This window comes from Brassica rapa, chromosome A01 (assembly GCF_000309985.2).
Source record: "Brassica rapa cultivar Chiifu-401-42 chromosome A01, CAAS_Brap_v3.01, whole genome shotgun sequence".
NCBI lineage: Eukaryota > Viridiplantae > Streptophyta > Magnoliopsida > Brassicales > Brassicaceae > Brassica > Brassica rapa.
This window is the reverse complement of record NC_024795.2, coordinates 20364736-20380851: the sequence shown is the minus strand read 5'-3', so window position 1 is coordinate 20380851 and position 16116 is coordinate 20364736. Positions and strand designations below refer to the sequence as shown.

General features: G+C 37.7%; 3 protein-coding genes across 3 annotated transcripts; all 3 read right to left on the bottom strand.

The window, feature by feature from the left end:
* LOC117127923 lies at positions 1-3161 on the bottom strand. Its single transcript, XM_033278947.1, has one exon. The coding sequence runs from the start codon at positions 2630-2632 to the stop codon at positions 32-34; it is 2601 nt and encodes an 866-aa protein (XP_033134838.1). The 5' UTR covers positions 2633-3161; the 3' UTR covers positions 1-31.
* A 3187-nt stretch (positions 3162-6348) lies between these two features.
* LOC108871821 lies at positions 6349-6891 on the bottom strand. The gene has a single exon (XM_018658737.2). The coding sequence runs from the start codon at positions 6701-6703 to the stop codon at positions 6599-6601; it is 105 nt and encodes a 34-aa protein (XP_018514253.1). The 5' UTR covers positions 6704-6891; the 3' UTR covers positions 6349-6598.
* A 907-nt stretch (positions 6892-7798) lies between these two features.
* Positions 7799-11747, bottom strand: LOC108872250. The gene is given in 2 exon segments (XM_033278956.1): positions 7799-8924; positions 8926-11747. Coding segments are annotated over 2 exon segments (204 nt in total). The 5' UTR covers positions 8994-11747; the 3' UTR covers positions 7799-8788.
* Positions 11748-16116: the final 4369 nt, after the last annotated feature.

The window sequence follows — 16116 nt, the reverse complement described above, 5'->3', positions numbered from 1 at the left end:
TTTTTTTTTTACTGCTAATCACCATATTTCATTAAACTGGTTCGAAAAGGTTAGTTTGAGCTAACCCCGGTGGAACCAAAATGTTTACATGGGAGGAAATAGAACCTTTCGCGCGAGCTCCTTTGGCAAGGAGATCAGCACGGGAGTTTAATTCTCGAGGAATAAAAGAAATTGAAAAGAAATTAAACAAAGACCGGAGGCGGGAGAATTCATCCCATTCCGAAGCCAAAGATGGCCAGAATTCTTCTTCTTCGATCAGCTTAACCATTTGCAGGAAATCTGATTCGAAATGCATTTTGTTGTAACTCATACGGAGCGTGTAACTCATTGCCCACAGCAAGGTTCGGAACTCCGCGTGAAGTGGGGAGGGGACTTCCCTGCTCCCAAGGGAACCCGTAAAAGTGCTCCCATCTTCCATCTCCAATATGAGACCACCACCAAAAGTAGATTGATTGATTGCCCATGATGCATCCACTTGACATCTTGGTTTATGCAACCTATTTATCTCCTCTTGTTCCATCGACTGTGGCCTATCTCTCTCTTTTGCGAATTTGGTAACTTCTTGTGCAACTAACCATTCATCTCCTTCCTGCGTCACCTTGTGAAGGGAATCCAGTGGCGATATCTCAACACCATTGAACAGCTTATCATTCCTTGCTTTCCATACATACCACATGATCCAGGGGAACTTCGCTAACCGTTGCTTCGAGACGCCCCTTTCCAGAGCTCGGGACAGAAGGAAGTCAAAATTTTCATATATTGATTCACTCGTGAAACGTCCCGGACCTGATGGGATGTCTGACAAAGCCCATGTCTGGAGGGCCGGGGGACATTGAAAGAGTAGGTGGTTAATAGATTCATCATCCCCTCCACATCTAGGACATGATCGATCATTACCACAGTGTCGGTCCGATAATCTACTACAAACCGCCACACATCCTGTTAGACATTGCCACAAGAAATGTTTGATCTTCCTTGGCGCTTTCAAACTCCGCACCTTAGTTAGTAAGGGATTTATGTTTGGTTCGAGGATCTGCTTCTCGGTACTCTCCTCCTGGATCAGAGACGCGAGCTCGTACCCTGATTTCACAGTGTATAACCCGGAATTTGTGTGGGTCCAGCAGTAGCCATCAGGTTTGATATGATGACTAGGTTTGATATTCAGTATCAGATTCACATCCTCAGGTGAGAAAATATTCCGGATCAAATCCATTATCCATTCTCCCGTATTGTGGTCTATAATATGGTTGACATACAGTTTAGGATTCCTCCATGTACCGTTGTCCTGAGCTAGCCTAGGCGTCTGTGACGGTATCCAATCATCAAACCACACACGGGTGTTAAACCCCGATCCGATCGTACGTCGCAGGCCCTTCTTTAAGAGATCCCTGGCCGCGATCATACTTCTCCATCCGTACGAGGGAGCATTTGAGCTACTGATCTCCAGAGGATTCGTATATCTAAAGTATCTTCCCTTGAGGACTCTGGCCAGAAGTGACTCCGGATGATGGAGGAGTCGCCATAGTTGCTTCGCAAGTAATGCGAGATTGAAGTTCTTTATGTCTCTGAAACCAAGGCCACCCTTATCAGCCGGTTTACATAGTTTGTCCCAGGCCATCCAATGCAAACCCCTATTATTTTGCTTCGTACTCCACCAGAATTTAGCTATTGCGCTTTTTAATTTATTCAGAATATCTTGAGGCAGAAGAAAACACGACATGACGTAGGTTGGCAATGCTTGTGCTACCGACTTTATAAGAATTTCCTTCCCTCCCTTTGATAAGAACTTGGCTGTCCAGCAATTGATTCTGATGTTTAGCCTGTCTCGTACGAAGGTGAACACCTGTCTTTTTGATCCACATATTTTTTCCGGCAGACCTAGATAAGTCCCCATCCCTCCTTCCTTTTGTATTCCCACCGCTGCTTTGATCTCTTGTTTCACTTCCACTGAGACTTTACTTCCAAAGAGAATAGAGGATTTGGAGGTATTTAGTTGCTGTCCGGACGCCATTCCATAATTGGTAATGATCTTCATTAACTCAGCACATTGCTGGACATCTGCTTTGCAGAAAAATAAGCTATCATCAGCGAAAAGGAGATGAGACACTGCCGGGCTGGCTTGGGCAATTTTTAGACCAGTGAGTCTTCCCTCATTCTCTGCTCCTTTAATCTGAGAAATAAGTGCTTCTGTTAATATGATAAAAAGAAATGGGGATAAAGGGTCTCCCTGGCGCAGTCCTCGTGTGGGTTTTATGTTGCCCTTTGCCTCGCCGTTTAGTACGACCTGGTACGATACTGAGGAAATACACCATTTGATCCAGGTGACCCATTTCGCTGCAAATCCCATCTTTAACATCAATGCTTCGAGAAAGTTCCATTCCATGCGATCATAGGCCTTATTCATGTCTGTCTTGATAGCCACAAACTTTGATTTACAAATCGGATTAGTTCTCATTGCATGGAAGATTTCTTGAGCTACCAAGATATTATCCGAAATAAGTCTTCTAGCCACAAAGGCCGACTGCGTCTCAGATATAAGCTTCGGGAGGAATTTCTTTAGCCGTTTACACATTATCTTTGAGATGATCTTATAGCTAACATTGCATAAGCTTATCGGTCGGAATTCTGTCATCTCTTTAGGGCGATCCGTCTTAGGAATCAGACATATGTTGGTCTGGTTTAAACGAGGATCGAAAGCATCCGAGTTAAAGAAATCTTTAACTGTGTGAATCACATCGTCCGCGATTATCTCCCCAAACGCTTGATAAAAAGTGCCCGTCAGACCGTCTGGTCCCGGAGCTTTCTCTGGGTTGATTTCTCCTATCGCTTTCAAAATTTCAGAGTCAAACACCGGTCGTGTGAGCGATGTATTAATATCAGGTGTGACTTGCGCGGTAATATACCGGAGTGCTTCCTCAGGATTTCCTGGAGAAGATGTGGTAAAAAGATTCTGAAAAAAGGTTGTCGCCACACGTTCTATACCTTCTTCGTCCTCTACCCATCCTCCAGAAGAATTCCGGAGTTTGATTATGCGGTTTCTTCCTCGTCTCTGCTTTGTGACTGCATGAAAAAACTTTGTGTTACGATCTCCTTCCTTCAGCCACAGAACACGGCTTTTTTTCTTTCCAATATAGCTCTTCCTCTCTGAAAGCTGCGCACAGGTTCCATTTTAAGTTCAAGATCTCTTCACTGCTGACACCGTCCTCCTCTTGTGCCTGCTCGAGTAGGACTTTAATGTCTTCAATCTTTTTTGCAGAGTTTGTTGGTTGGTTTTTTTTCATTTCGAGATTGCTCTTCTAACATTACTTATTTTGAAATGAAGTTCATTAGAGTTCCTGCGGGAAGAAATCCCCCATCCGTCCTTAATGGCTTCCTCCAGGCCGTCTCTTCCCAACCATCTTTTATCAAACTTGAAACTGCGTTGAACTCGAACATCCCGCGATTGTATCCTGGCTAGGACTGGCCGATGGTCTGAGCCCCACAACTTGAGGTACTCCACATTTGTGTGGGAAAAGAGGTGGTGCCATTCTTCATTACCTATAGCCCGATCCAATCTACACTGGAATTTTCCGGAGCTTCTAAAACCAACCCACAACATCGGGTTACCCTTATAGGGAAAGTCGATCATACCACAATTGGCAAGCATTGTTCTAAAGGGGATGAAAGATGTCTCCTGTCGTTTCCGACCTCCCTTCTTCTCCACATTACTCTTTATCTCATTGAAATCCCCTATCATAAACCATGCTTCAGTTCTCCCTAAACTCATACGGGTAAGGCGTTCCCATACATATTCACGGCACTCAATGACCGGATCACCATAGACAAAAGTCAAACAGGTTTTGCGTCCTTCAATTGACGCATCTATATCTATCATCCGCTTATCCGAATATATTATCTTAACATCAAGCGAATCCATGTAAAAAAGAGCTAGTCCACCACTACGACCTTCCGGTTCGACAGTGAACAATTTATTATAACCAAAAGAATACTGAAAGTCTTGCATAAAAGAAAATGAATTTTTTGTTTCTGATAAAAAAAGAAAAGAAGGTGCAAAAAAACGGTGCAACTCTCGCAAGTGTTGCTTCGTCAAGTAGGCTCCCGCCCCTTGACAGTTCCATGAGATGATGTTCATATCTTCTTACTGGGTGGTTTCTGGGACACCACCGAACCTGAAAGAGATAGAGATTTCTTACTAACAGCAGAAGGAAACACCTCAGTACGAGGGACTTTTTGAGAAAAGGATCTCGAGGCTATACCCGTTCCTTTGGTTTTCTTTGGGGAGGAACGGCCCCTGTGTGCCAATAACTTCCTTGAGGCACGCGCACCCTTCACCTCCGAATTTGTAGCTAGCTTCTTCTTCAGAGGTCCCCTAGTGGGCTCCCGTCCTTCTGAGGAAAGTTCCAAACGATTCTGGTAATGGCCTCCTCTGTTCTCAGTTGTCTTATTTGGAACATGAACCATCTCCACATCAGTTTGTTCATGGTTCTTAGCTCCCCGCTCCTCAGTAAAGTCTTCCTGGATATTCATAGGAGACAGTTGTGATATGGCATCAATCTTCTCAGCATTGAATCCCGGTTCATCAATCAAGAGATCATCATTCTCCATCATATTCTCATCCATCATAACACCATCAAATTCAGATACCATCTTGTCCACTTCAGCCTCCTCTTCTTCAGTCATGGGGAACAGATTAGCTTGTTCTTCCGTTAACATCCCATCTTCTCCTACATCAGTAGTACCATGTGCTGTCAGAATATTACCATGTGATGGCAGAATACTAAGTGATGGCAGAACTTCCACGTTCTGTATCTCCCCTTCCTCGAGACGTCTTATCACTCTACTGTCTCTTCTTTGGTATGACCCTTGAGGATTTTGTTGGGAAGAGATTCCATCTGTTGGTTCTCTAATGATGATTGTATTTCTGCCTATAAGGATAGCGGAACTTGCTGCGGCTTTATCCTTGGACAGAGGAGTTCTGTCAGCTGCAGTCATGATTCCCTTGCCCTTCAGTCTTCTGCGTTTCTCCTCCTCCGTCTCATTTTTGTGTAAAACTAGATGTCCACTCCTGGGATTCTCTCTCGAAACCATAGCTCCTGGTTGTTCTGAGATGGTTCTTTGAGAATCTGCTATATCTTGTTCCACACGTCTTGGCGTCTGATTCTCATATGACGTAGCCCTAGGCAAGTATGCCCGATCATCTCTAGTATTTTGAGAGCGATTGATGTTTGGGGTCTGAGACTCTCTTGGGCGCCATTCCTGCATTCTTGAATCCTTGAAACTCCTGGTTCTTTTGGAACTACGACCCCCTTCCGCATTCTCATGGTATTGATCCTTTATCCCATATTTTCTGCCTGGATAAAGATAGTCTGAATTCGAGACATTCCCTCGTGTACGATGCAGCGGCGCTTGTCTCTCAAGACGGTTCCAAACTGCTTGACGGGGGGGAGAGTCTCTAGGAGATCTGGGCTTGTTTCTCCCAGTAGTGTTGTCACCGGATCGTTGAGGGCTTCCATATTTTCTATGCTCTACTCCCCGTTTTCTGCTTTGATCTACCTCGTATCCCTGAGAATCTTTGAAGCGGCCATAGCTCTTATGCCTCCCATGGAAAGTATCAGAGTGAAGCTTGCGGGGAGGTGACTTCCTTGAGAGTTCCAGTGTAGGGGATCGTGGTCGTTTACCATTTGACCTACGATCATAGTCAGCTCCGGGAGGTAGGAGCTGTCGCTGAGAGCCATGATTATTTGCAGTAAGGCGTTGGAGACGTTTGTGCTCTCTCTGCTCCTCTGTTAACTCTTGGCAGTTGTTCTCATCATGAAAAATCATCTTACAAGTAAAGCAGTATCTGTGTAGACCCACATAGAGGGAATTTACCCTCCTTGTATCTCCGTTCGAGAAACCCACCGTTCTCTCAAACTGGAGGGGCTTGTCAATATTGCCAGAGATTTGAATACGAGCGCTCTTTGCATCAACAGCCAACTTAGTTCCTAGAGCCTTTGCTATCTCGTCAAAAGTTCCTTCATTCCAAAAATGTACCGGTACTCCAGTCACTTGTATCCTCAGACGTCTAATCAATTTTTCCATGTCAATAGAGGTTGACAATTCAACGCCATTTAATAATGTATCGAATAATCTGTCTCGGCCAGGCCCTAGTCTTTGCATAAATAGTACTATATCCCTCGAGAAACTTTGTCCCTAATCAAAATTAAACGAGCAATTCCGATGTAAATATATTACAAGAAATCCTATAAACTGGGTAAAACACTGCTACTTATTTACCAAAAAAACACTGGTACAACTGGTGTTTACTTTAATTTAAAACAGTAGCTTTTTTTTTTTTTTTGAACTCTATTTAAAACATTAGCTTATTGACAGATTTATTTACATTTTCCAGATTTACTTACATTCTCCACTTTTCTATCGTCTTTCTCCTACTTTTGATTTTTATATTATTTTTTACCATCAGAAATTCTTACAAAAATCGACCACTGCATGGCCTAAAGACTCTAAAAAGAAAACATATCTCCATTGGATTTTCTTTGTAGAGACTACAGAGCGTGTTAATAAACCGTTTAGATTAATCACTATTCTTGTTCGATCTTTAGTCTTCCCACTGTAACAAGAAGAGCAAACACCTCCAGATGATATAAGCACGCGTTCTTTGCTCCTTACACCAGTCCCAGCAACGGAGCTTCGAAATCTTCATTTTCTTTCACAACCTCTACGTGGTAGTTTTCTGTTTTGTTTTAGTGGTAAGACCATGTGTTTTTGAGGTAGTTTTGGAGTAACGAGAAGTAAGGAGAGCTATGGAATATATAGAGAGGCTAAATGTAGTAATTAAGTTTAGAGAGAGAGAGAGAGAGAGAGAGAGAGAGAGAGAGAGAGAGAGAGAGAGAGAGAGAGAGAGAGAGAGAGAGAGAGAGAGAGAGAGAGAGAAGAGAGAGAGAGAGAGAGAGAGAGAGAGAGAGAGAGAGAGAGAGAGAGAGAGAGAGAGAGAGAGGCTAGTTTACTTCTGTTCTTATTTCACTCGCTTTGCCTTCACCCATCACTCACTTATCGTATTTTATATCCAAAAAGCGGGAAAAACAAAAGAAAATTATGATAAAAAGAGTTGAACAGTTACGTGTTTGTAATACATAATTCCTAGCTATTCGTAGTGCTCAAATATAGAGAGCATGTCATGTATATTTTTGTACGATTTTTCCCGATCTGACATTTCTAAGTTTGTGACTTTTTCTGCATTTTCCCTTTTTCGTCCCTGTCAAAACGACAAATTGGAGATAATAAGTTTTTGGGCATAAAATTTAAATTTAGTAGATTATGAAACAAAAATCACTTATAAACTCAAACAATACTCCAAATATTAGACATGATCAATATTATATATAACGTTTAGTGTATACTCCCTCTGTTTTTAAAAGATGCATATTCTAGATTTTTCACAAATATTAAGAAAACTCATTAAATATGCATTGTTTTTTGTGAATAACAATTTTCCATAACTTTTAGCCAATAGAAATTCAATAAACACTATTAATTTTTTTGAAACTTACAATTTTTCATAAAATCATACATTGAAAAAGTAAAAAATGTATTTTTTTGAAACAAATTTTTTTTTAGAACATACATCTTTTAGGAACGGAGGGAGTAAAAAATTATGAATACACGTGACGATGTTAATAGGGATGTCGAATAAAAACGAAGCCCTAGCTCCAAAGCTTTAAAGTTCTGATAATAAATAAAGTTGGATAAGCTTTGTTTGGACCAAAGCTATCACGTTAGAGTTCTTTTTAAACATTCAGTAGTTGTTGTTTTTTTTTTTTTTTTGATTCTGTAATTGTTGTTGGTTTATGATTTAGGAGTAAATTCCAGTGAAAATTCCGATGAATTTATGGTCATTGGAAAAGTGCATTCGCAGCGAAAATATAGCTCTTTTCAGTGGATGCATTGGAAATGAATCTTTATCTGGATCAGACTCACAAGATAATTTAAATAATAATTCAAAACCGGGACTGAATCGGGTTAGATTGTCTTGATTAACACCCCTAGATATAAATCAAGAATGAACACACCTCAAGTAATTGTCGGGTCTTGGATCATGGATTTGTATAATCCATTTCAGTAGGTGTAGATGTGTGGGACATAAAAGAACTTACATTAAGCAGTTGTGTGTTTCGTCCTTATATTTTCATTTGGCTGTACACGTATATGTTTCATAATACGACGCATAAGCTAATAGTATAATAATATACTGGTCGGGTGGTGATGCCTCAGGCAGCTGTTACCCATTGGTGCTGGTACTGGTCGGGTTATCGAGTGCCATTATTATTATTTGGTGTTATCATAACATGTATGTAATTTAAGTGTCTTTTAACTGAACTATATTGGTGAAAAATAAATGCACTACTCATTTGATGATGTTTACTCATTCAAAACAAAGAGATATACGTGTATCCAATAATTATAACGCACTTATAATATATAATATCAATCACACAGGTGCTACATGCATATATATACAAGTACTACATATAATAGTATGTTTAGACTTTAGCGGGTACTATATATTTTGGCAGGGAGGTTTTGTCTATGAGAAGGATGATATTATGTCGCTGAAAACTGAAAACAAATAAATACATTTCTTCTGTAATTATTCATCAAGCTTAATTAAAATATTTGTACAAGCCCAACGATTACATATTACAACACTATGTAAGCGCAAAAAAATGCTGATGGCTGGTAAAAGGCTGAGAAAAGAAGTTAAAGATCAAAATTAACAAGAAAAGAAAGATCAAGAGTTGTCATCAGAAGAGAGAAGCAAAGTGATGCAAATTCTGATTATATGAAGCTTTGCTCTCTGTTGTCTCATTGTCCTCTTCATCTTCTCCAACCTCTCCTTCATCTTTTCCATTAACTGCCTCATCAGTTCCAGATATGTTGGAAACCCCACATATATATACATCCACGGGCATACATTTATATACATGCAAACACATGCTGACATGCACGTAAGAACATAAGAAACGACAATCCCACACCTATACATTTAAGACCAACCTCCAACAAATATACAAAGTGCCCTAACACCATCAATCTCTGTCGGAAACCTACGTGCAGAAGATACTTATTACTAGTATAATATAAAGGAATACGGTTTATAAATGGTTTACACCATACAGTATTTTGTTTGTGGGCGTATGTACAATTAGACATACAAAAACCGATACTAAGATTTTTTGTATTGTTAGTGACTTAGTGTTAATGAATTGGCGCATGGATGGAGAGGGTCCACTTGTACGTTAAAGAGTGGAGCATGTTCACGTGCCGAGCCTCATGCAACTCTTTGAATATTTGCATAAATACACGTTCTTAAGCTCATCCCTCATTTAATTCTGACTCGTCTTTTGTCCTCCTCCACTAACTTGGTCAGTTTATTAACTTTCCAATGTCGTTCAGTTGTCTCAATTACTCAACATTATCTATTTAAGTTATTATTTCATTTTTATTAGACAAATATCGTTTTTTGGACTGATAGATTATCTTTGCTTGTTAAACTTTAAGATTGTGATAACCAGGTCAACTTCAGACCACATATTTATAATCTAACTAAAATTTGTGATATATATATATTTTTGTATCGATTAAGATATGTGAATGCAAGACGATAAATTATTTACTGTAATTCAAATATTCGATTTTCTTTTACCAAAAAAAAATATATTCGATTTTCTTGTTCTTTCAAGGACTAAAGAGCCACACATGCATCATAACAATACCGCATGACGTCATGTTTACGCATACATATGGCTCAATGCTTGTCTGAAGTCATATAATGCTTAAAGCACTTAACTAGATTTTGATCCACACTCAGAGACGAAAGCAGGTTATGGGTTGTGTGTGCATGTGCACCCATAAAAATAATAAAATTCTAACTTTTAGGCTTAAAACCATTAGAATTTGTTAGATAAAATGGTTAAAGTCAAGTTGTGCACCCACACTTACTCAAGTTCAATTTTTTTCCTATGTTTTTCTTATTAATAATGCACCCATACCATAAATCTTCTGGCTTCGTTCCTGCCCGCGCTTCGAAAACACGGGTTTTATGGATTATTTACGAAGTTGGATATAAGATAGTATTTTGAGCATATTGTGTATTATTATGTTATAAAGTCGTATTATATCGAATACATAAATTTGTTTAAAATTATATAACTTATGTATAAGTTTATTTGGGATTTCTTATATACACTTTTATGTAACTCTTTCTTAAGTATGAACATTTTACCCAAATTTGATAAACGAACCAAACCAATACAAAATACAGGTTGAGGTTCGGGATTGGAAAAAAATTACCTATTAGATTTTTTTGGATCTGCGGGTCTCTGTTGGACTCCGGATAACCAAAGTATCCAGAATATTTTGTTTATATTATGTATATTTGAGTAATTCATATATGTTCTCAGTATAAAATTATTATTGTAAAATTTGGATTCACATTTTCTGTTATAGTTTCAGGTTTTAGGTAAAATTTAAAAATTTAAAAATATATTAAAAATATTGGATATTTTTGGTTCGTGGGTAAGATTTTGATATTTTAGATATTTAGTTATTTATGGTATTTTTTTTTATTTTGGGTATTTTTCGTGTTTTGATTTTTTGGCTTTTCGGATTCTTTAGATCTTTTTGTCTGAAATAATCAAACCGAGCTAGATTCATTACGTAGCCAAATTAAATAGTAAATTTTACAGATACTTGAATTATTGACTCAAACTGACCTGGAACGAAAAGGAACCGATCTGAACAAAAAAACATTCAAATACCTAGTTGGATATAAATGCCCAAGACCCAAAGAACTTGGACCTGAAAGAAACCGATTTATATTTGACCCGAAGACCCGAATGCCAAATCTAACATTTCATTATATTTTTTTGCATTTTATAAAAGTTATATTTGTTCAGTTGGTGAAACTTAAGATTTATTTGAGAGGTTTTAGGCTAATTTAATAGTATAGATTTGTAGGTTTTTTGTTGAGCAGTAAGAAAAAGATTTGTTTGGTTTTTGATAATTTTAAACTTATCTTAAATACTAAATTTTTATTTATGAATAAAATAAAATTAACATAATATATAATTTTTAAACTTATCTTAATTATGAAGTTAATGAAACATATTTAGAGAAGAGTATAATACAGTGTATGTGATATTGTATTTTCGTAAACCAAATTTATGTGGTAGTATATATATGATATAATATTTTCGTTTACACAAAGATATGGGTCTAATAAATAAAAGTTTTGACTAAATGATTGTTAGAAAAATTTAAGGTAACATATTGTTTGTCCAAATCAAAGTAAGACAAATATTATTAGTTAATGAAAAGGTCCAAACAACGTTTTTAAGTAGATTTATAAAAATTATTTCTCTTTTAATAGTATTGATTAAACCTATAAAACTTAACTAAAATTGATATAAAATATAGTGACATACTCTAGAATAGCAGTAAACAATATTGTTTTGGATAAACTAGGGTTGGTCCGCCCTACGGGCGGGATATTAGTTAATTTGATATTCACTAAATGTTCGAGTTAAAATTTGTTTTAAGATTCAAGAATTTGGTTATCTGTTATGTGTTACTTATTAGTATGCGGTGGTATAGTTGTTTTTCGATTATTCTTACTTTGGTATTGTTTCAAATTAACTAATTGTCCAACTCATAATTATAGATATACAAATGTGGATTTGTGATAAAATTTGATGACAATACTGTTTTTTTTTAATTCTTATTCATAGTAGAGTGTGCATGTGTCAGAAAGAGGCATATAACAATTTTTATGTTTTTGCGTATGGATTTTAAATATATATTATTTTGTATAATGCATACTTGCTCTACAACATTTGCTTGTAGACTAAAAAAACTGTTTTCTATATTTTTAAAAGAGAAAATATTTAGTCTAAAAGTAACATTGACATATGTATTGACTATATATAGAAGTTGAGTGTTATTTTAAAATGACATATGCATAGAAGTTTTTCAACCATTACTTCACTGGCACAAAACATTTATAACTGCTAATACCTTCTTTAAAAAGCAAAACTAATAAAAGTGTGTACAACAAATATATTATGATATATATTATATGCATCGAGTTATAAAGGTTGGAACATTGCAAAACTGTTTGGAGCAAAGTTTTTAACTTCACGATCTTCATCTTGGCGTCAGTTCAGTGCCGGCCCTGGCCACAAGCAGAAGAATCATGGGCTTCCAGCGGACACAATAATAAATATTTTCGCGGCCACATATTTATAAAAAGTGACTTTAACCTAGTGGTTCTAAGAGAAATTACCAGTGCTGGAGGTGCTGGGTTCAATTACCCCTGACTACATTCATTTTTTTTCAATCTTTTGTTTTATTTTGGCCCCAAATATAAAATGGGACACGTGTCACTCCCATAACGCACGACTTGATGACGTGGCATCACAGGAGAGAAGCGAACATATATATATATATAGTAAACTGTTTTAATCACAAAATAGTAAAAATGAAAATAACTAAAATAGCTTTTATTATATTTAAAGACACATAGATATCTCTAGAATTAATTGGGAGTGAATTTTAGGGTTTGTGGCTTAGGATTTCAGGTTTAGAATTTGAGATTTAAAACATAAAAATTAAAATAATATTTTAAAACTATTTATTTATATTAGGTGTGTTATTCATTAAATGTAGATTAGTCTTTTTGCTATTTAGTGAAAACTATTATGGTCATTTTTATGAACTATTTTCGTGATTAAATTTTTTTAGGATTCTTAGGAGAATTACTCTAAAACATATGTAAAAATTATATGCCTAAAACCATTTTCATGAACACCAGTCGCAGACCAACCCATGATACTGCTTATTAATTATTGATTCTTATAACACCTTCCAAATCAGTGTGTTAAAAGACTACTTCAATTTGTGTATGTATTTACACTCATATTTATCGATTGTGTTTGCAAACACGAGCAATTATATAGATTGAACCAAGTATATGTAAATATGTCAAGAAAATTAATAAATACTAAGAAATAAAAAACCATGACAATGATAACAAACAGACAAAAGAAAAACGAGGACTAAATCACATAGTGATAGCAATGACAACCTTCTCTGTTTACAACTTTTATCTTTAATAATCAGTTCCAGTTGGTTGTATTAGCCCTACAAGCTGTCCGTTTCATATCTTGTACACAATATAAAACATATAATGTTCTTGTCCTCCAAAATCAGTTTCATAACAGAAGTACATCTCTCTAAGTAATTAATCGCCACCTAGCTTTACTTTTAGTTCTGATATTTTGTTAGAAATATAATGAGAGGCCTGTGCTATATAAATGCATGGTATCATATACATTTTTGTGCTATATAAAAGTCAAATATACATCAGCATAATTAAACTTACATGTATAATAGAGCAGTAGATTAACGTCAAAAAAAAAAAAGTATAATAGAGCAGTAGATGTAAAACCAACCATTGAGTATGTGTTCTTAAGCAGATAACTTAAACTTAACAAGTTAAATCTATATTTAGGCATATACAAAACATTTTCCAGTGGTGATTAACAAAGAAGATCCAGTATTCTCTCCTCTAGTATTCTCTCTCGCCTCTCTCCAAAGACAAACTTTCTCAGATCTGGTTTCTGCTCCGGCATCCGGATACATCGGCGGCCGAGCCGGTGTGCGTTAGCTCCGACGCCGGGGGAACCTCCTTCCCCTTCGTCTCCTTTTTCATTTTGCTTCTTTCATCCTCACTGTCCTTGCCGTGGACATGTCTGGTCCTGTGGGAGGTTTCTAGGCTCTGGAATCCTAGGTCCGTTGGTCGTGTGGTCTTCTGGAGAACCAACGAGGCGGTGTGGTCCGTGGTGTGAAAAGAGTCGGCTTTTAAGGGAGCATCATCGGATCTAATTTTCAATTTGTAGATCTCGATTGTGTTCGTGGTGATGTCGGCGCGTGATGGTTCGGTTGAGATTCTCTCCTTCTGCTTCATATGGTATGACAGCCTTTCCAAAGTACAGGCTAAGCGGCGCAGGTCGTGTGTGTGTGTGGAGTGGTTTTGGACGGCGTTCTTCGTTTCCTAGGCTTGGTGTCTCGTCTCGGGTTCTGGTTTGCTGTCGTCTCGGCAAAGGCTCCAATGGTTTGGAGGTGCAAGCCTAGTGTTTCGATTGGCGAGGGGACTTGGTGGAAGTGTCGTCATCCTAGTGCTTTGGAAGCTCCTTGGCCTCTAGAGTAGACTAATCTTTTTCTTCTATGCAGGAACTGAAGCCTTGATTGTTTGGTTATGTTGACATTGCAGCCTGCATTTTTGATCCATTCGACTCTAGAGCTTAAAGTCAGTCAAGAATATGGGTTTGAGGAGATCTTCAGAGACAAGCTACATCGGCGATGACACGAAAAGAACCGGCATCCGAGGCAACGAGGTAAACCTCACCCTTTAGTGGTCATCATCGTCGGTCGAGAACGGTCAATGATATTCTAAAGATTGTGGAGCGCTCTAGCGGAACGTGTTGGTATGGTGAGCGAACGAAGCTAGTGTTGTGATGTATGATTTAGAAAATTTTGTTCAAATCAAATTTGTATTCGAGACTTTGAATTCCCGTTTGATGGGCGGTTTATATATTAATTAATAAAAAAAAAAGCATTTTCCAGTGTAGTTTATCACTAAGAATGATTGAACCTGTGCCAGAAATGCTAACTGAGTTACCAGTTGGTAAAGTAATAAAGGTGTAAGAAGAAGTTGAGAGTGGTAAAAAATATCATTATGACAGACATGGTGTGTGGCTCCTGGATCATCAATAACCCAATAATTAATCAGTAGAAAGCACAGCATTTCCAGAAGAAAGTGATAGGCATGTCGAGAATGGAAAAAATATAAAAGGCAAGAAAGTACCAGACGCCAATGGTACAACTGAAGGTGAAGGAAAAATTCCATGTATTGCTCTGGTTGTGTAGATGAGAACTGAAGTAACAAATGAACTATTGCATTTTTCCGGAGTGAGAGAACTAGACACGTAAGGCCATAATTATCGGTGGTCCAAATCATGGTCCTTAGCAATTTTGGGCCAAAAAATAAATAGAAAATGGGTTTAATTATGCGGGACGAGCCTTAACTAAGGTCGATCTTATGTCGTCCTTCGTTGCCAGCTGTCGAGTGGAGATGAAACGGCGTCGTCGGGTAGGGGAAACCCTCGGTTCGTTTCAGATTATCGATCTCACCGTCTTCCGATTCTCTCTCTGGCGACTCATGTGGCGATAGTACACCGACGACGTGCTCGCTGTTTTCTCCTCTCATCTCTCCTCTCATCTCCCCCGAATCGGTCACGAAGCCCTCACGAGTCATTCCGGAGCCTGTCTCTAAGCCCATTCCCCGCCGTTTGTTTTCAGTTAAAAAAGGTATGTGTTCCTTTGTCGTTATCGATCTACTTCCTCCGCATGATGGGTTCTTCGATTTTAGTTGTGAGGATTTGTTTGGTAGATTACAGAGGGTGTTATCGATTCTATATTTTGATTATATGTTCTGTTGATTAGGTTCAGTTTCTGGATTATTTCCTCGCCTGTATTCGTGTGAATCTTTGTTGTGATGATAAGTTAAGTATATTACATTCTGTCTCTTTATTGAATGATGATAATGATCGTTCATAGCTTGGTAGTTGTTTCGTATCAACAATTGTCTTTGTTATTGTGTCCTCGATAGCTCTGTAGTTTATATGGTTTATGAAACTTGTTACGAAACATGATATGTTTTAGATTTGTATTTACGTAGAGATGATAGGTTAAATGGTTTGTAGGTTTTTGATAGCTTACGAAACACTTGTTAGGATTGGTTAAGAAGTTACTTTAACGAAATGGTGTTGTCTGCTAGGATTGTTGTTCCATTTAGACTTCTATAGTTTGGTTAAGAAGTTACTTTAACGAAATGGTGTTGTCTGCTTGGCTTGTTGTTCCATTTAGACTTCTATAGGTTTTGTAGTTGTAGTAGAGCTGATAGCTTTCGTAGTAAAATTTAATGATCCATTAATCTATCAGAGCTGATAGCTTTCGTAGTTGTAGTATAGTAATAACTCCTGATTAGACATAGGTAGA